Genomic DNA, 19,598 nt, shown 5'->3' on the forward strand with positions numbered 1-19,598 from the left:
GATGTGTCTCCATCTGTTAAAAATGATCCCAACCTGAGTTCTAACACACACAGGAACACACACATGCACCTGTCAACAAGAATATATATAAATATACACTGGAAGGTATAAGTGCTGAGTGCAGCAGTCAAATAGGGCAACTTAATAAAATCAAATATAATGAGCAGAAAAATTACTTTTAAGTACAAATTCTGTGTTGGTAGCAGTGATGCATGTATACTGTATTTTATAGTAATTATTTTATTTATTTATTTTTTAAATCTATGGCCAGAGCAGGATATAATTACTCATGTTTTAATAACAATAATACAATCCATCAATTATCCACCTCTTATCCAGGTCCGGGTCGCGGGGGAAGCAGTCGGAGCAAAGAAACCCAGACCTCCCTCTCCCCAGCCACCGACTCTACCCTCCGGGGGTATACCGAGGCGTTCCCAGGCCAGTCGTGACATATAGTCGCTCCAGCGTGTTCTTGGTCTGCCCCGGGGCCTCCTCCCCGTTGGACATGCCCGGAAAACCTCTCCAAGAAGGCGTCCAGGAGGCATCCGAACCAGATGCCCGAACCACCTCAACTGGCTCCTCTCGACGTGGAGGAGCAGTCGCTCCACTCCGAGTCTCTCCCGGATGTCCGAGCTCCTAACCCTGTCTCTAAGGGAGAGTCCAGACATCCTGCGGAGAAAACTCATTTCAGCCGCTTGTACCCGCGATCTTGTTCTTTCGGTCACTACCCAAAGCTCGTGACCATAGGTGAGGGTTGGGACATAGATTGAACGGTAAATCGAGAGCTTTGCTTTTCTGCTCAGCTCTCCCTTCACCACAACGGACCGGTACAGAGCCCGCATTACTGCTGACGCTGCACCGATCCGCCTGTCAATCTCACGCTCCATCTTTCCCTCACTCGTGAACAAGACCCCGAGGTATTTAAACTCCTCCACTTGAGGCAGGATCTCACTTCCAACCTGGAGAGAGCACTCCACCCTTTTCCGACTGAGTACCATGGACTCGGACTTGGAGGTGCTGATCCTCATCCCTACCGCTTCACACTCGGCTGCAAACTGGTCCAGCAAGAGTTGGTGGACCAGGTTGAGGTCCCGGCTCGATGAAGCCAGCAAGACCACATCATCTGCAAAAAGCAGACATGGAATCCTGAGACCACCAAACCAGACACCCTCTGCCGCTTGGCTACGGCGAGAAATTCTGTCCATAAAAATTGTGAACAGAACCGGTGACAACGGGCAGCCCTGACGGAGTCCAACTCCGACTGGAAACCAGTCGGACTTACTGCCAGCCATACAAACCAGACTCCTGCTCTGTTTGTACAGGTACTGGATAGCTTGTAACAAAGAGCCCAGTACCCCATACTCCCTGAGCACCCCCCACAGAATACCCCGAGGGACACGGTCGAATGCCTTCTCCAGATCCACAAAACACATGTAGACTGGTTGAGCAAACTCCCATGCACCCTCCAGGATCCTAGCGAGGGTAAAGAGCTGGTCCTGTGTTCCACGACCAGGGCGGAATCCGCATTGTTCCTCCTGGATCCGAGATTCAACTCAACTCATCAATCAGACTCTCTTCTCCAGTACCCCCGCATAGACCTTACCGGGGAGGCTGAGGAGTGTGATCCCCCTATAGGTGGAACACACCCTCCGATCCCCCTTTTTAAAAAGGGGAACCACCACCCCAGTCTGCCAGTCCAGAGGCACTGCCCCCGATGTCCACGCGATGTTGCAAAGACGTGTCAACCAGGACAGCCCCACAACATCCAGAGCCTTGAGGAACCCGGGGTGAACCTCATCCACCCCCGGGGCCCTACCGCCAAAGAGTTTCCCTACCACCTTGGCCACTTCAGCCCCAGTGATAGACGAGTCCACCCCCCCCCCCTCCCCCCACCAGGTCCCCAAGCTCTGCTTCCTCTGCGGAAGACATGCTGGTGGGATTGAGAAGATCCTCGAAGTATTCCTTCCACTGTCTGGTGACGTCCCCATTCGAGGTCAACAGTTCCCCACCCCCACCATATACAGTGTTGGTAGAAAACTGCTTTCCCCTCCTGAGTCGCCTGACGGTTTGCCAGAAACTTCTCGGAGCCGACCAAAAGTCGTTCTCCATGTTCTCACCGAACTCCTCCCACACCTGAGTTTTTGCCTCAGCGACTGCCGAGGCCGCAAGCCGCTTGGCTCCTCGGTACCTGTCGGCTGCCTCCGGAGTCCCCTGAGCCAACCAGGCTCGATAGGACTCTTTCTTCAGCTTGACAGCCCCCCTCACCCGGGGGTGTCCACCACCGAGTGCGGGGATTGCCACCCCGACAGGCACCGACAACCTTGCAGCCACAGCTCCATTCAGCCGCCTCAACAATGGAGGTCCGGAACATGGCCCACTCGGACTCAATGTCACCAGCCTCCCCCTGGATGCAATCGAAGCTCTGCCGGATGTGGGAGTTGAAGATCTTTCTGACAGGTTCCTCTGCCAAACGTTCCCAGCAAACCCTCAGCACACGTTTGGGCCTGCCAGGTCTGTCCAGCATCCTCCCCCGCCATCTGATCCAACTCACCACAAAGTGGTGATCAGTTGACAGCTCAGCGCCTCTCTTCACCCGAGTGTCCAGAACATATGGCCGCAGGTCAAATGATACGACTATAAAGTTGATTATCGAAATGCGGCATAGGGTGTCCTAATGCCAGGTGTACTTGTGGACACCCTTATGTTCGAACATGGTGTTCGTAATGGACAAACTGTGACGAGCACAGAAATCCAATAACTGAACACCACTCGGGTTCAGATTAGCGGGGTGAGTGTTCTCCAGCACTCCCTGTAGGGTCCCCAAGAAGGCATGGTACTCTGAACTGCTGTTCGGTGCATAAGCACAAACAACAGTCAGAGTCCTTTCCCCAACGCGAAGGTGCAGGGAAATTACCCTCTCGTCCACTGGGGTAAACCCCAACGTACAGGCGCTAAGCCGGGGGGCTATGAGTAAGCCCACACCTGCCTTACGCCTCTCACCCTGGGCAACTCCAGAGTGAAAGAGCATCCAGCCCCTCTCAAGGAGATTGGTTCCACAGCCCATATTGTGTGTCGAGGTGAGCCCAACTATATCTAGCCGGATATAGCCGTACCTCTCAACCTCGCGCACCAGCTCAGGCTCTTTTCCCACCAGAGAGGTTACGTTCCATGTTCCAAAAGCCAGTTTCAGTAACTGAGGATCAGAACGCCAGGGCCCCCAACCCCGACCGCCACCCGATCCACAATGCACCAGACCCGGATTACTACCTCTCCCACAGGTGGTGGGCCCATCGGAGAGTGGACCAATGTATCTCCTTCGGGCTAAGCCCAGCCGGACCCCATTGGTGAAAGTCCGGCCACCAGGCGCTCGCCAAGGAGCCCCTCCCCCAGGCCTGGCTCCAGGGTGAGGCCCCGGTAACCCTGCTCCGGGCAAGGGAGGCTGTGTCCACGTTATTCTCTTTTTCATCCATGTCTTTATGGATCACTCTTTGTCTGGCCCATCACCTAGGACCAATTTGCCTTGGGAGACCCTACCAGGGGCTATTGCCCCCGACAACATAGCTCCTAGGCTCACGCAGGCACGCAAACCCCTCCACCATGTTAAGGTGGTGATCCAAGGAGGAGAACAATAATACTAATACTTAACTATTGCATTATGCTGATTTCATTATGCAAATGATTGAGCTCTGCTGATGTTGATGTGTGTGGTAAAGGTTGGGGTCTTTTGGGTGTTTGTTAATGTCCCATCCCTTGTGTGTTAAATTACTCTGTGATCTTAGCATTTTGGGACCACCCACCTTAAAATGGTGGAATTCAGCTAGATTAAGCTTTCCCCACTGTGAACAATTGTTTATGCTACAAACTGTTTATGTGAAATTTGTCATAATTCAAAAATGTTTTAAGACATTCTTGTGGCATTTAATTTTGGGTTTAAAAGTCTCTCATCATTCAAGGAGAGAGGAGCCTAGTCTTGAGTAAAAGTAACTCCTGCAGTGTTATGTAGATGCCCATGAAATAGACGGACTTTCTAATAGATCAAAACACAGCACTCTGGAATTTTAGTTAAATATAGTGGAGATTTCAGTGAGTTTCACACTGGGCTCAGGTTTACTGACATAACAAACCCACTGTTTGTCTTCAATTGACCATTCTCTGTTTTTAAAGTCTTTTAAAGAGTCTTTAAAAAAATAATTTTGGTTAAAACACCACAGTCTGGTTCAGTAATTTCATCTCTGATCGACAGCAGTGTGTTGGGCCCATTCCTGGGCATACACTAATATCTACATCAGTGACATCATTACCTATGGTTGACTGTAAATATATATTTATATGCTGTTAACACAATTCTATACTGCTCTGCAACCACTTCATAATTAATTTGTACAAAATATGATAGGTCTGGACTGATTTATGTTGCTTTTATGGATTTCCTACATTTTTCACTCCTAATGTCACCCATAGTGCAATATATGCATGTAATCGGACACACATTAAAACCCATGAAGAACAAAATATTGGTAAAATTGTACAAGAAGGAAATTCCATATTAATGCCATTTCTAATGGCATCCATGGCTAACTCCCATAATGCTTTGTCTGCTAGCTTTTTCTTTTTGCAGTTTTTAGTGAGAAACATCCCATATGCAATAGGGCAGCCTTTTTAAATGTTAATGTTTTTCTTTTTATAAACATACATTTTATGTGCATTTTATTTTTCTAATTTGATCCATAATAATGACTCATCACTGACATAAATCTACCTGTCAATCAGCTCCTGTCATCCATGTCATTTACACATTGCCCATTAAAAATTAAGTAAAAAGTGTGAAAAACTGCTGGTTATGTATTCATTGTTATGAATGAATTACGCAATTACAAATATTCTGTAGAAATTATGGTAAAACAACTGAAAAATAGTATATTACCTTAGTAGCTACATGGAGTTACCCTAAATTCAATATTTTCTGTCAAGTACAAAAAAAAACTAAATGTAATTGGAAATAACAAGAATTTCTTAAATATAAACAAAATATCAAAACAAATTATTTATCCTAAATATGGCAATAATATTCTGTGCAATTTATAGATTTTGCTGGTGATTATATTGTAAGCATACTGTATGAAATGTTCATTATGCAGCAAAACATTATCTATATTTCTAGAGAAATACTGATGTTAAAATATGGTATATGTTCCTTAAATAATTTTGATTTCAACTGTAACTTAATGATACAAGACCCTTCAAATCATCTCAGGAGGAAACTGAATCTGTAAAGACAAGTTATGTGGTTAACCTGTTTATTCAGCTTCTGTGTGTGTGGCATGTGTACGTGTGAAGTTCTGAACTGTTTTCACAAAAAAAATGAATGTAGTGAAAAATAAAATAAAGGCAGAAATACTCCTTATAAAAAAAGTTCAAATATAAAATACTACATTGACGAGAACTCATAAAAACATAAATAAAAAAAAGATATATAAAAATGATTAGATGCCATCTAGCTCAATGTGTGTATTATTGATGAATACATAGATAGCAATAATAAGAAGAGTATTTTACACTACATACTGGAACAGTACTGTGAAGATTTGATGCCACACAATCATTAGTGAGGTCCTATGCTGGTGATGGATAATCACTTCTGGATAAAACACTATTCACATGATCCCAGAGGTACTGAACTGAGCTTCAACAATCCAAACAACAGTTCCCCTGCTCCACAGCCCAGTGCTTGGGAATTGTATACGACTCTTAGCAATGAAATATAGGAATGTAGCAAATTTTTATACAGATAATACAACCATAAATTGACATACGACAGACACTTTTTACCCAGGCTGATATGCAGTTTAATCAAATTTAATCACTTGCTCTTCTGTGCAGCAGGGAGAAAATGTATTTTTAGAGCAGGTATGATGGGTGAACTCTTAATAGTTTAAATCATGTCAAAGTGTCAAAGTGAACTTTATTGTCATTTAGACAACACACAGCAGTGCATAGCTAAATGAGATTCCGTTTCTCTAAACTCTAATGTGCTAGGCAAAATAGACCATACGTAATTTAAATAGACATACTCACAATCAACTATAGACAATACAACTACATAGAATAAGGCACTATATCTATGAAATTAAATAATAGCAGCAAGGAATGGCAGTGTTTATAATAAATAGGTATATGCATAGAATGTAATATACATATGAAGCAGAAAAATATTGCACATGAATATTGCACATCAGGTAAATGAATGTAAGTTGTGCTGTATAAAATATGAACATATTGCACATCAGATATTGACTCATAATTTTATAGTGATAATACTCCATACTTAATGTATTTTACTGCTATTATTAACATATTATAAGTTCTGCAAGAGCTGAATTAGACCGATAAAATTAATCAATGCATGAAGTTGAGATTCTACAGTAGCACGTTTCCTGTCTGTATCTATATAAATGTAAGTGCCTCACAGTTTCCTGATATGAACTGCTTTGAGGTTGTGGTGTGAGCTGGAGCTGATTAAATGGAGCACATCCATGGAAATGCTGATTTTCAGCTATCCCGCACTCCCAGAACTGATGGATATCATTCTCCCTCAGGTAGAGTATCCTTACTTGTTGGTTTTGGGATTATTTCTTGGAAAAACTTCTGACATTATTCTATATCATGCAACAGCTAACTAAAATATCCTGGTGTACTGTCAGTACATGTGAAAGTTCAGGTTGAGAACCTTGGTGTGAGTTTGATCCTGACTTTAATTTAAAGGCAAATTAATTGCTGGTCTCAAAATTTGTTTCTCAAATTTCAGGTGAATTGCATCTGAAAGTTAAAAAAATTTCTCTCTCTCTTTCTTTTCACTCTCTTGGCTGTTCCATGGTCTCAGTTAAAACTCAGATTTGCAGATAGTACAGAGACTATGGAACAGTCACCCACTGCACATTAGGTCTATTCTCTGATTTAGATTTTCAAACTTATTCAAATTATTTCAAATCTAAAAAAGATTAAAAACTTATTTTATGTGATTCAGTTTTTTTTAATTATTTGGATGTTTGTGATCAGCTGTGCATTGGGGTTTATGTTGTACAAACCCCATTTCCAGAAAAGTTGGGACAATTTCTAAAAATGCAATAAAATCAATAAAACTGTAATATTTTAAGTTCTCCCAATTTACAACGTACAAATAAATAATGTTCAGTAAATATAAAAACAAAAACATGTGATGCCTGCAACACACTCAAAACCTTTGGGACAGAGACAATATAAAAACTGAAAAGGATTAACAGTTTAACTGGTAAAAGGTGAGATCATCAAGACAGCATATAAAAGGAGCATCCACAAAAGGCTTAGACGTTGCAAGCAATGATGCGTCATGGTTTACCAATTTGTCCCATACTTTATGAGCAAATTCAATCACTTCAAAAGGCTGTGTTTTCAGTGCAAGATTGTCAAGATCTTTCACCATCTACTGTTCATAATATAATTGAAATATTCAGGAACCACTGCTGTTTGTGTGTGAACATTGAGCCCGCACATGGTATTGTTTGAGAAACTGTCATGGTATCATGATGGACACAGACAAATGAGAACTTGGGAAATTATTTTCACTTTACACATTCTTCTGTTGCATTGAGAAATGCAACCTGAAACTGTATTTTGCAAAAAAGGAATTATGTATTAATTTAGCCCAGAAATGGACCGTGAAGTCATCTGAAATGGACCAAAAGACTGTGAAAAAGTATTCAGTGGTCAGAGGGGTCCATATTTTGAGCTTGTTTTTGAGAAAAATGAACACAAGATTCTATTTCCCAAAAGACCACACAGAATGCTAACAAAGAAAAAGTGTAAAAACCACAGTTTTCTTCCCAAGAAGAGGACAGAGCAGGACAGTGCCATGAGTTACAGTAAAACATTTTGACTTTGAAAACACAGAGTATGTGTGCTTGACTGACATGGCTGACATGACTATTTCCTATATCCAGAGTAGAGTACAATATAGTCAGGGGTTTGAAGAACCTTTTTAAAATCATATGTGGTTTTTATTGCATTTTGCAAAATGTCCCATTATTTTTGAAAATTGATGTTGTAATTACCAAAAGAGCTGATAATCATTCCTCATTATCTAAAGAAAGTAGATTACTTTGTGTAGCATGTGAAGATGTACAGATAATATATACAATAAAAGAAAAACAAAAAAAACAAAGACTCATTTTCAGTTGAATATATGTTCTATGATTTTATCCAGAGTCATCAACATTTCATCAGAATTTGAAAGATAAAATACCAGTTTTCTTTTGAATTTCCTTAAGAACAAAGGGTCCTTATAATTCTTTGGGAGTTTGAAGTGACAGTGTGATTTTTCTCAGATGGTGGGGACCACACTGACTGGTCAGTGAGAGAGAGGATTTCTCTTTGTTTTAGAGGACGTCTGAAGTGTGTCGTACCTGTGCTTTCTCTCCTTCTGCTCTGTGCTTTGGTGGGTCTCTGTGCTGTGGGTGTCCTGTGTGAGTATTCAGAGTTTCACTTTCTAACTCAGCACACAATGTTGAATATGTTCTGTGTTTAGATCCTCGCAGCACTGTCTGTTAAAAAAGAACAACACAGAACACAGTGAAAGAAAAATCTTTGTGATAAAAAAACATTTAAAAAGAAAAAATGTACCATACAAACTGTTAATGGATGGATGAAGTGAATTTTGCATTCCATACACCATGATATTCTATCTAGGGGACTATTTAACCAGCACTGTTTCTAGCTTTCTACTTCTGATTCCTCTCATCACATAATGGTTCAGCAGGGGACATTAAAAACATGCTGAAAAAAAAATTAGCAGCATTCAAAATTGGTAATATTTTGGTGTGGGTTGGACAAAAACTTCTTCACGTCACTGTAAATTCCATGTTTTTTCCTCATTGTGTGATTTTCCTCTGGTGTTTTCTCTTTATTGAACAGATATGAATAAAAGTCTTTCATTTGAAGCACTGAGAAAGGATAATTCCAGAGTTGTAAAAAGACTCTCAGTGCAGGAACACAACGCCAAAGGTACGGCTGAAGAGTTTTCACTCGCTTGTTGTTTTGAATATTTTTTATTTCCCTGGTCATGGGTTTAAAATATATTAGTTTTACACAGTAGAAATTATCTTTACACATTTACAGCAAATAAATGTATTGTGTACAACAAAACTGAGGGTGCACCTGTTCAAAATAATTGAAATGTTTATGAATTGAAAATTACTCCAGTTTAATGAAACTTAATATAGAATGTTACCTATACTCTTCACGTGTTAAACTCATACTCCTCCAAAATAACAACCACCTCCCACGTTCCAAATCTGCCACAGTACTATGCAGTTACAGTTACAGAAACAAAATGGAGGCTAACAAAATAAAAGTAATAAATTAACTGACATTATGAAGAACTGAAGGTTGAACATTACAGGGATCAAGTACACGTCTCTCAGTGCAATGGTAAGAGGAACAGATTTTCCTTTTTACTCTAACTTTTCTTCTCAGCAAACTATATCTCATGAACAATTCACATATTTCAGTTGAAATGTCTAAAATAATTACACATACAATTACTTTGACCTACTCTTCTCACAAAAACTGAAAAATAATAAGTAATTTCTAAACAAAATCTCAAATTTAAATTTTATTTTCAGTAGGTCGTTCAGAATAGTTATATCAAAACCTTCAATTATGTAATTATTTTGAGATACTGCATCAAAAGTATGCAAAAGTATTCATTATTTCAAAACAACAGGACAAAATTATGAAACAAATAACTGTGGCAATGCAATTCCAGGGACAAGTCATCAGAAACAAAATTATGTTTGTTTGTTTCTCCTGAATGACAAATCTGTTAGAGGAAGAAAATTAAGGCTAATAAAAAAGAAAAAGTAACACCATTTATTTTTGCATTAGAAACAGAAAGGAAGTATGAAGAGCTGAAGATTGAGCATCGCCGGACTCAAGAACGTTTCTCTCAATGCAGCGGTAAAAGGCACAGACTGTTTATTCTCACTCTTTAACGTTACTGCTCAACGCCTCCACACAAAAACACTGCAAACAATTCACACATATTTCAGTTGAGATTGGTTAAATATTGGGTGGCACAGTTTGTGAGGAGTTTGGTGTGTTCTCCTGTATCAGTGTGGATTTCCTCAGAGCACTGCAGTTTCCAGTCCAGTCCTTTACACTCACACCAGAGGACAGACCCTTGACTTGGTTCTGAATCTCCACTCTCTTCCATTTTCCCTATCTGACATAAGCTCTTTCTGTTCAATGTCCCTACAGCTTTGCATCACCGGTCAGCTAAAAGGCTCATTTCTATCTGCAACATTAAATCTGTTAAGCATTTCTATCACCCTGTCAATCACTATGGGTTTTGCACTTCATTCCGCTGCTCTTCTTTTGAGAAACATACTACAAAACTTAAGTGAGGTCATTCTGAGTCTCAGTATTTGTCATTTCTTCTGCACCTCTGAACTTCGCAATATGATATTCGAAACTTGTGTTGCATTCTGATGATTTAAACCAAGATATGTGTTTGTATGAGTATTTGTTACATGCTGATAATTTATCTCTCCAGTCTTATTAACTGCCCACACACTCCCAGCACCTATTTTCAACCATTTTCTCCAAAAGCAAATCACTAAAAGAAACAATTCACTGACTGTCTTTTCAACAAAAAATAACTTTTTCCCCCTCTCACACACCTCATGCCTCCAGCCTCACCATGTCAACTGTTTCTCCAGCAAAAAAATTCCTTTTAAAAAGAACAAAAAGGTTCAAACTGTGAACAATCAAAATTCCAACAATCAAAATATCATCATCATCATCATCATCATCATTTTCTTCTCCGCTTCTCCATTTCAGGGTCGCGGTCAATCAAAATATGTCTCTTTAAATATAAACTTCAAATACACTGGTTCTGTATTGTCTATATTATCTACATGAATCTTAAAACTTACTATAATTCAGCTAATTGCCTTCCTTTGTTATTTAAGAGGGCAGCATGGTGGCACAGGATAGATGTCGCAGTCACACAGCTCCAGGGACCTGGAGGTTGTGGGTTCAAGTCCTGCTCCGGGTGACTGTCTGTGAGGAGTGTGGTGTGTTCTCCCTGTGTCTGTGTGGGTTTCCTCCGGGTGACTGTCTGTGAGGAGTGTGGTGTGTTCTCCCTGTGTCTACTTGGGTTTCCTCCGGGTGACTGTCTGTGAGGAGTTTGGTGTGTTCTCCCTGTGTCTGTGTGGGTTTCCTCCGGGTGACTGTCTGTGAGGAGTGTGGTGTGTTCTCCCTGTGTCTACTTGGGTTTCCTCCGGGTGACTGTCTGTGACGAGTTTGGTGTGTTCTCCCTGTGTCTGTGTGGGTTTCCTCCAGGTGACTGTCTGTGAGGAGTGTGGTGTGTTCTCCCTGTGTCCTCGTGGGTTTCCTCTGGGTGACTGTCTGTGAGGGGTGTGGTGTGTTCTCCCTGTGTCCGTGTGGGTTTCCTCCGGGTGAATGTTTTAAGCATCATTTAAAGCACTGTGAAGCTGTGGGAATGATTGAGAGGAAAGCTGTGTCTTTACCAGTGAAAAGAAGCTGATTCTGAACAAAAGTTGAGCGAGTTGTAGTGCATATTTATTCAATGACATGTACACACAACAGTATATATTTTTGATCACTTATTTTTTGACATTTTAGGGGAAGCTGAGCTTCCCTTGCACTCCTAGAGCAATCGCCGTTGGTGAGGAGTGTGGTGTGTTCTCCCTGTGTCTGTGTGGGTTTCCTCCGGGTGCTCTGGTTTCCTCCCACAATCCAAAAACACACGTTTGTAGGTGGATTGGTGACTCAAAAGTGTCCGTAGGTGTGAGTGTGTGAGTGGGTGTGTTGCCCTGTGAAGAAATGGCGCCCCCTCCAGTGTGTGCCTGCCTTGCGCCAAGTAATTCCAGGTAGGCTCCGGACCCACCGCGACCCTGAACTGGATAAGCGCTTACAGATAATAAATGAATAAATGTTATTTAATATTTCATTAGTTGTCACAGAGCTCCAGGGTTAAATCCCCACCTCAGGTCGCTGTCTGTGAGTAGTTTGGTGTGTTGTCCTGTATCTGTGTGGATTTGTTATTTAATATTCCATTAGTTGCTGTTTCTTTGGTTGACTGATGTTACTTTTTCAAATTAATGTACTCTGTAATCATTTTTTTGTGTCTTTGAAAAAGCTATACAAATATTATGTATTATTATTAATATTACTATTAATAACAATAACAGTCATGAGTAATTCCTCACTTAGAAAAGTGGCAAAAATGAGTATAATAGCTTAGTAAACATTTAAATATTTTGGCTGAATTTATTTTCTCTACAAATGTGTGTTAATGGACCTGATACAACTTTGATGTATTTTTCAGTTGCATGTTCAATGGCAGGTTACACACAAAGCACCAGTCGCAAGCACTATAATAAGAGAGATTGGGGATAGGGGCATTGTACTCTCTAGGTCTCAGGGCTGCGTTTGTCTGAGGCATTACCCAGGATTAAACTTGTGATCTCGTGAGCACCAAAACCAATGCTTAGATCATTATTTGAGTGTTTGTTTGGGAATATCAGCAAGTATCTGAAGAGTGTAAAAACTTTACCGGCCAACCATACTCGTCTGATTTGAGATCTTTTTGGAAATGCATAAGGAGCTTTCAAAGTGCTTTGTCAGTCTTCAACAGCAGAACAATGCTTTTTATTTATAACAGCTAGGTACAGAATTAAAATACTGATTCTTATAAGTTAAAAAAGCTTTTTGAATGCATAAATATTTAGCTTCTTCATTTTTACGTAACACATATTTAGAATGAAAGAGAATTACAGATTCAGATTTATTTTGCTTTGTAATAAATATAAGTTGGCTATTCCATAGTTATTTCAACACATTCACTCAAAAAGCTAAAAAGAAAAAAAAAGAAAAAATTAAAACTAAAATCTTTAAACATTTTTCAAGAGAGACCTTTTGTTTATCTGTTTTCAAATAGAATGTCAGAAATGTGCACAGTGTGGAGAAGGATGGAGATTTTTTGGTGCAAGTTGTTACTACTTCTCCACTGATGAACTAAACTGGATGATGAGTCAGGATTCCTGCACTGAGAAAGGAGGACATATGGTTATAATCACGAACAGAGAGGAACAGGTGAGCGTAAAGGCTTCTATTGTCCTTCACAATTTTTTCCATTCAAAAACTCTTAGAAAAATGCAAACAAAAATTATACTGTCCTGAACGTAATATTATTACCATCCTCTAATGGCTCCTTGATGATGGCACAGACATCCATAAACAAGAGATAAGAAATGTTCTCAATCTCTGGGTGGGAAACAATCCCTCCCACTCTCCCATCAGTATTAAACTAACCAATGCAGGAGTCTCTAAGTTAGTATAACAGAATTGGACATTTAGTGCTCTTCTCCAAGTGTGTTGAGCTCCAATGACATGGCCTTTGCAGTTTTTTGAAACAATGTTATGTCTCAGAAGATGCTTGTACTAGTCTTCACATACTGAGAATTGTAGCATAAGATTATTGGGGTGGGGGACATTGTGAGTGTAATTGGCACTGACTATAGCTTGGGTGGATCACCAAAAACATATAAACAAATAATAAACCTATTCACTTGCTTTGTGAAATGAGAATATGATGCCCGTAGCAAATATTAATATTTCGATAATTTATTAAAATCTTCTCCAACATTTTGCTTCAGGATTTTCTATCTTCATATGCTGGAGAGACTCGCTGGATTGGGCTGAATGATTTGGAGACAGAGGGACAGTGGAAGTGGTTGAACAACCAGTCCCTTGCTGAGACAGGAGTAACGTAAGAGATGTTTTAACTCATGCACTTCTTAAAAATGTATGTTTTGTGTTTCTCCATTTCTTGCACTGCAAAACTTACTTTATGGAGAGAGAATTTTCAAATGGAGCAAGAAAATGAAATAAAGTTATTTGTATCCCTGCAGATTCTGGTATGAGCATGAGAATGGCTCTGGTGAACCTGATAACTGGAAAGTGGTTGATCCTTCAGGAGAGAATTGCGCAGCTCTGGGAGTTGAAAGTGGAAATATAAACACATGGTTTGATGCTTCATGCCAAACACTGAAAAAATATATCTGTGAAAAGTAAAATTGAGGTAGTTTTAAATGTTGTAAATATATATATATATATATATATATATATATATATATATATATATATATATATATATATATATATATATATACAATTTTTTTTTTAACATATTACACCTGATTGTGTCAGTCCTATCTAATCTTATCTTCTAAACCTGATCAGTCATGTTTTTGGTGTTTTTTCTGTAAAAGTTCTACAGAGCCAGAAAAGGCATTAAAGTGAAGGGTCCGTATTAAATCGTTTTCTACTTACAGCAAAAATAGACATATGGAATATCCAAATTTTGCCTTATTAATTTAAACTGAGCTAGCATTTCAGGCTATAGTCATTCTAGTCATCTCTAAACGCTGGAAGTTGCCATTTTAGTTACATTAGTGAAGATGTGTGTGACTACTGACATTAATAAAAAAAAAAGTACACGGCTTAGCCTCGCTGTAGCTCAGGGCATGTTGTTTGGTGTCCTAAGTCCGTTTCTTATAAATGTATCCAGTAAAGTAAAGTTAACCAAACAACCTGCCTTGAGCTACAGTGAAGCTAAGCAGTGTACTTTTCAATTATTTAAAAAGTTTTATTATTTTTTTTTTTTTGTTGTCACTGTCTGGCCACTAGAGGGCCAGAGAGCATGTCTTGAGACACATTGTTTTTTTTTAGCCAGTTACTGAAAATAAGGCTTTGTAAACACGTTAGACCAGTACATGCGCAAAAAGACTGGAGAGCAGCAAATGATGAGGAAACATGAGAATTATTATTTTTTTTAATTAAAATGATGAACCTTGCCTTTAATGAAGGCTTACACATTTCTGAATTATTTCTTTTAAACACGCCTTAGGAGAAAGGAACATGGCATCAAATTGTGCCAAAAAGTATTGCACAAACATGAAATGTATAACTTTATAACAAAAAATTATCCAGTTCTGTCATTTGTGCTCAGTGACTTTTGTGAGTGAGCTCGGAGTTCTGCATGTGCTCTCCGAGTTCTGTTCTTCAGCTCTACAAGCTCTGATCCCTGTATTTTGCAAGTAGTTTTGACATGAACCATCCTTTACGTGGGTGGGTTTTCTCAGACATGGAGCACAAAAGACAGCTGGATAATTTATTTGCAAGTTATAAGATTTACATCTGAGATTTATTTTTGTGTGATTCTTTTTGGCACAAAACTGATTCCATACACTCTAGATCTCAGTTAATAAGGGTTCTGATTTGGAAGCAAATCTGTCTCATCAGACTTTGAAATATTACCACCTTTGAATCTGTAGCACTGAATTTTTTTTTTGCACTGAAATTATGCATCTGAATTATGCTACTTTTGAATGTAAGTCTTTGGACTTATTATTTTTATAAGTTTTATTATTATTATTATTATTATTATTATTATTTTGCTTTGCAATTATGCATCTGAATATAATTGCTCTTGAATTAAACTCGTGAATTTTCAAGAACACGTTTTCACTTTTATTAATCAAGGTTAATAAATTCATATTAAAAAAAATCAAACACTATATTTTGAAGTTGAAGACGAAATTCAGATGCCAAAATACGAATTAAAAAATTCAGAGTACACATCTGGGATACAAAGGATAAGCAATCGATTCTGTCTCCAATCGAACCAACATTCAAACACAATGCTGAAGTTGGCTACTTACTCACCAGTTTCTTATTCGGATTTTCTGTTTCACTTTAAATGAATTATTTTATCTTGTGTCATGCCAAAAGTAGAGCACCCTGAAATTCATGTGACTTTCATGTGTGGGTTGTTTCTCATCCAGCGGATTGAGCTCAGTCACAGTTTTGCCTAAGAACACTGTGATGAATAAAGAATGGTATCAAAACATTGAGTAAATCCTCCCAACAATCCAAGAGCAATATGGTGATAAACAATGCTGTTAGCCTGATGGAGCATCATGTCTTATGGCTGAAGTGATAAATAAGAGGCTCTGAACATAATGTTGAAATTTTGGGGCCATGCCCAGAGAACTCCCCAAATCACAATCCAATTGAGAAACTGTGGTCAATCCTTAAAAAGAGAGTAGACAAACAAAACCACAGAAATTATGATTTAATCTAAGCACTGATTAGGTAAGAATGGGTTGCCATCAGTCAGGATTTGGCCCAGAATCTGATATCCAGCATGCCAGAGTAAAATGCAGAACAACTCTGTTAATATTAAGTCTTGGCATAAATGTGATGTATTTGTCAATAAAATAAAATTAAAAATCTTATAAAATGTTCAAACATGTATTTCAGGATAACATAGAAATATCTGACAAAAAGGTCTAAAAAAAAAAATAATAATAAAGCTGAAGCAGCAAACATTGTAAAAACCAAACTCTGTGTCAGTCTAAGACCTAAGCCTGATTTTATGAGTTGGACAAATCTGTTTAATGGTTCTGACTCTCACCTGTGCCCCTGACTGCCCTTTTTGCCTTTACATTTCACATATTCACTTTAACACAGATGTAAAGTCAGAGACAGTAGCTCATCTGTTGCTGCACAGTGTGTGTTGGTCGTCTTCTAGTCCTTCATCAGTGACACAGGACGCTGTCGGCTGGATGTTTTTGGTCTGTGGACTATTCTCAGTTCAGCAGTGACACTGATAGGTGTAAAAGCTGAAGAAGCCCTGCTTTATATGGTACAATCATATAACCATAATAATGCCTCTGTTTCTATAAGATCTTAATTGTGGTTTCACATCTTCTGCTGTTAGTAACTCTAAGTGGCAATGATATGACAAGGAACTTTCATATGTACTGTAATGTTATAGCAGTTAATCTTACTGTAACAGAAGCACATGTACTTCATGAACAAAAACCTAAATAATTTAGAACATGAAAAGATCCTTTTTAATGTAATTTCATTCAGATTATTTTAATACAACAAGATAAATCTGGGAAAATGTACATATATGTCATATCAGTAAATAAAATAAATTAAAAAAATTAAAACCCAAATATATTATTAAATCAATTTAGTAGAATCAATTTATTTATTTTACAAATAAAACAATTAACTTGAATGTTAAAAAAATCTAAACAGAAGAAGGTAAAACAAAAGTCATATTAATATTATATGCCATCATTTTTTAAAAGTTTAAATAAGGCAACAAATGACAAAAATCTGTAACTCGTTGGGGTGTACATGCTAATACCAGAATATGATGTGTTTTAGACAAAAATAATGAACTATATGTACAAATGAAATCCATTTACACACTGTATGGCAACACTAATATTTACATAATATTAACTAATATTTAACTTTTATGTCAAAAGGCTATTGAGTGACAATAGCAAGACCTTGTGGACTAAAAGTGCTAAAGGTGAGGAAAGTCAGGACTACAAGATGCAAGAAACAAAAGAACGAGAAGCACCTGTCTCGGTGGACGGGTGGAAGATACACTGCAGGTGAATACAGTGACTTGGGGCCAGAGCTGGGCAGTACACAAGACTTGGAATAACAAAGCTGTGGGCCTGCGAATGTTTGGGTACATTGCATAAATCTTTTTATCTATATTGTACAATTGTTCAGTACCAAAGAAAATTCAGAATATGTGGAAAAATAAAGGTTTCAAAATGAATTTAAAGGAGCAAGCAGTCACATTCTTTACTGAACCTCTATAAAATTCTTGTTATACTGACATCTGGTGGCCTGGGCATGTCAGAAATTCTGAACTAAACCTATTTTAAACACTGCTGCCTCCATGTAAGGGACCCACTATATGAAGCATAAACAGGTTCATACAGCGACTACAAAGAAATGTGACTGCTCATTTCATGAGGGTTACACTTAACAGAAAATTATAAAAAGTGGCACATTTAATATAATGTAACAATCACAGGGATATTTGTCCAGACCAAGGGAGGTAATTTTCAGTTAAGGTGAACTTTAGAAAGAAACAAAGTGTAGAAATTATAAATACTCACATTAATAAGATGAAAATGACTGTCTTATTGAGTTTTGTATAACAACTTTCGGACAATTTTCATATTTGACTGGCTTTATTGCTTATATACACGCATTACAAGCCTTAGTGTGACTCTATCCTGGATGAGTATAGAGTACCCTGGTCTTAACGCAGACTGTGAGTGGTGGCAATGACCCCAATAATTCCAGCTATTCCTGCAAACATTGAAAACAGGATTTGCCCTGGAACTGTCCACTTTCCCATAGCCACACCAGCAGCAAAGCCTAATGAGATGCCCAGAATTTTCAGTGGTTTGATGCTGCAGCCCATGTTTTAAAGCTTTCCCTGTGACAGCTCCTACTACTGATGATGAAAATCCTACCAGGAATCCATAGCTAAATGTGATGATGATTATACCAACTGCACTGATTACACAAAGAAATGTGTTTTGTTAATAAAGGCCCATTATTGCTCTTTTGAAATGTGATATGTTTGATTGTGCATAGTGAAACATCTGTGTGTAGCAGCTGTTTCCGTTAGCATCCACCATGCTGTCTATTTTCTCTAGTAGCTGAGTAACCTGAAGTCTGTTTGCTGGATCTTTATTATTAAGAACGTGATATCTACCACCACATTCTTCAACTAATTTTGGCAGTCTTCTGTTTTTTTCTCCACAAGTCTCCATGTGTAAAGAGAACAACTGTGTGTCTCAGAGTTTATAACTTCGCAGTTAGTGCACATCATTGGAAAGCTAAACACAAACATGAAAAAAAAAAACACTGCAGTTATAAAGAGACGAACAATGGTATTTTGCATTCCATTAGGCCATCTTTTGTTATGTACATTAAGCCACTACTAGGTGCAAAACGGGGAGGATGGGTGATAGTGTGAACTATGTTGATCGAAGAAAAAAAATGTTTGCCAATGGGGTGAGATATTTTGACTTAAAACAAGACAAAATGTCCTGATAAGATTCTTTTACTTTGGGTTTTAAAAAATGTTTAAGTAAAAATGTATTGTTAACAAGTAGCTGAGGGTTGTTTTTTGTATAAATTTATGTAAAATTATCTTTACCTATTGGCAGTTTTTCAAAAGACAAAATTGCTTAAAATAATGGTAAAAAAATCTGAACTTTAGCTATTTTGACCAATCATCAGTGAGAAAACAATCCAAAATTAGTACAAAGGAGGCAGACTTGAGATGTTTTGGAATTATAGTTCAAATAATGTCTTTGTGTCAGTTTTAGAATAAAGAGAAATATGACTGCAGACATAGGAAAACTTGTTAATAAAGTGCATAAACTTTATATAATAAACTGCACCAAAGTAAATAGCCTATCTGGCTACATGCTGAGTGAAATAAAATAGAATAAACATTTCTCACTATAGTACAATATTACAAATATACATGATGGAAGAAACTGAGATGGGTTTTCTGCAGTATATTGCAACAAAACCTGACAAGTTTGGCATAAAGTTCTGGGTGGCATGTGACCTGAAATCTAAGTATGTATGTAACATCATCCCATATCTTGGCAAAGACTATCGGAAAACTATTG

The 19,598-nt window shown here is 38.5% G+C and overlaps 1 protein-coding gene across 1 annotated transcript; it reads left to right on the top strand.

Annotated features, from left to right (window-relative positions):
- Positions 1 to 996: 996 nt before the first annotated feature.
- On the top strand, positions 997 to 14,133 carry LOC136700218 (uncharacterized). Its single transcript, XM_066675500.1, has 8 exons — positions 997 to 1,212; positions 3,279 to 3,403; positions 8,416 to 8,498; positions 8,947 to 9,036; positions 9,919 to 9,990; positions 12,998 to 13,152; positions 13,716 to 13,828; positions 13,971 to 14,133. Exons 1-8 carry the CDS (start codon positions 997 to 999, stop codon positions 14,131 to 14,133), a joined length of 1,017 nt encoding a protein of 338 aa, XP_066531597.1.
- The last annotated feature ends 5,465 nt before the right edge of the window (positions 14,134 to 19,598 follow it).

Source organism: Hoplias malabaricus, chromosome 6 (genome assembly GCF_029633855.1).
Source record: "Hoplias malabaricus isolate fHopMal1 chromosome 6, fHopMal1.hap1, whole genome shotgun sequence".
In the NCBI taxonomy this organism is placed as follows: Eukaryota; Metazoa; Chordata; class Actinopteri; order Characiformes; family Erythrinidae; genus Hoplias; species Hoplias malabaricus.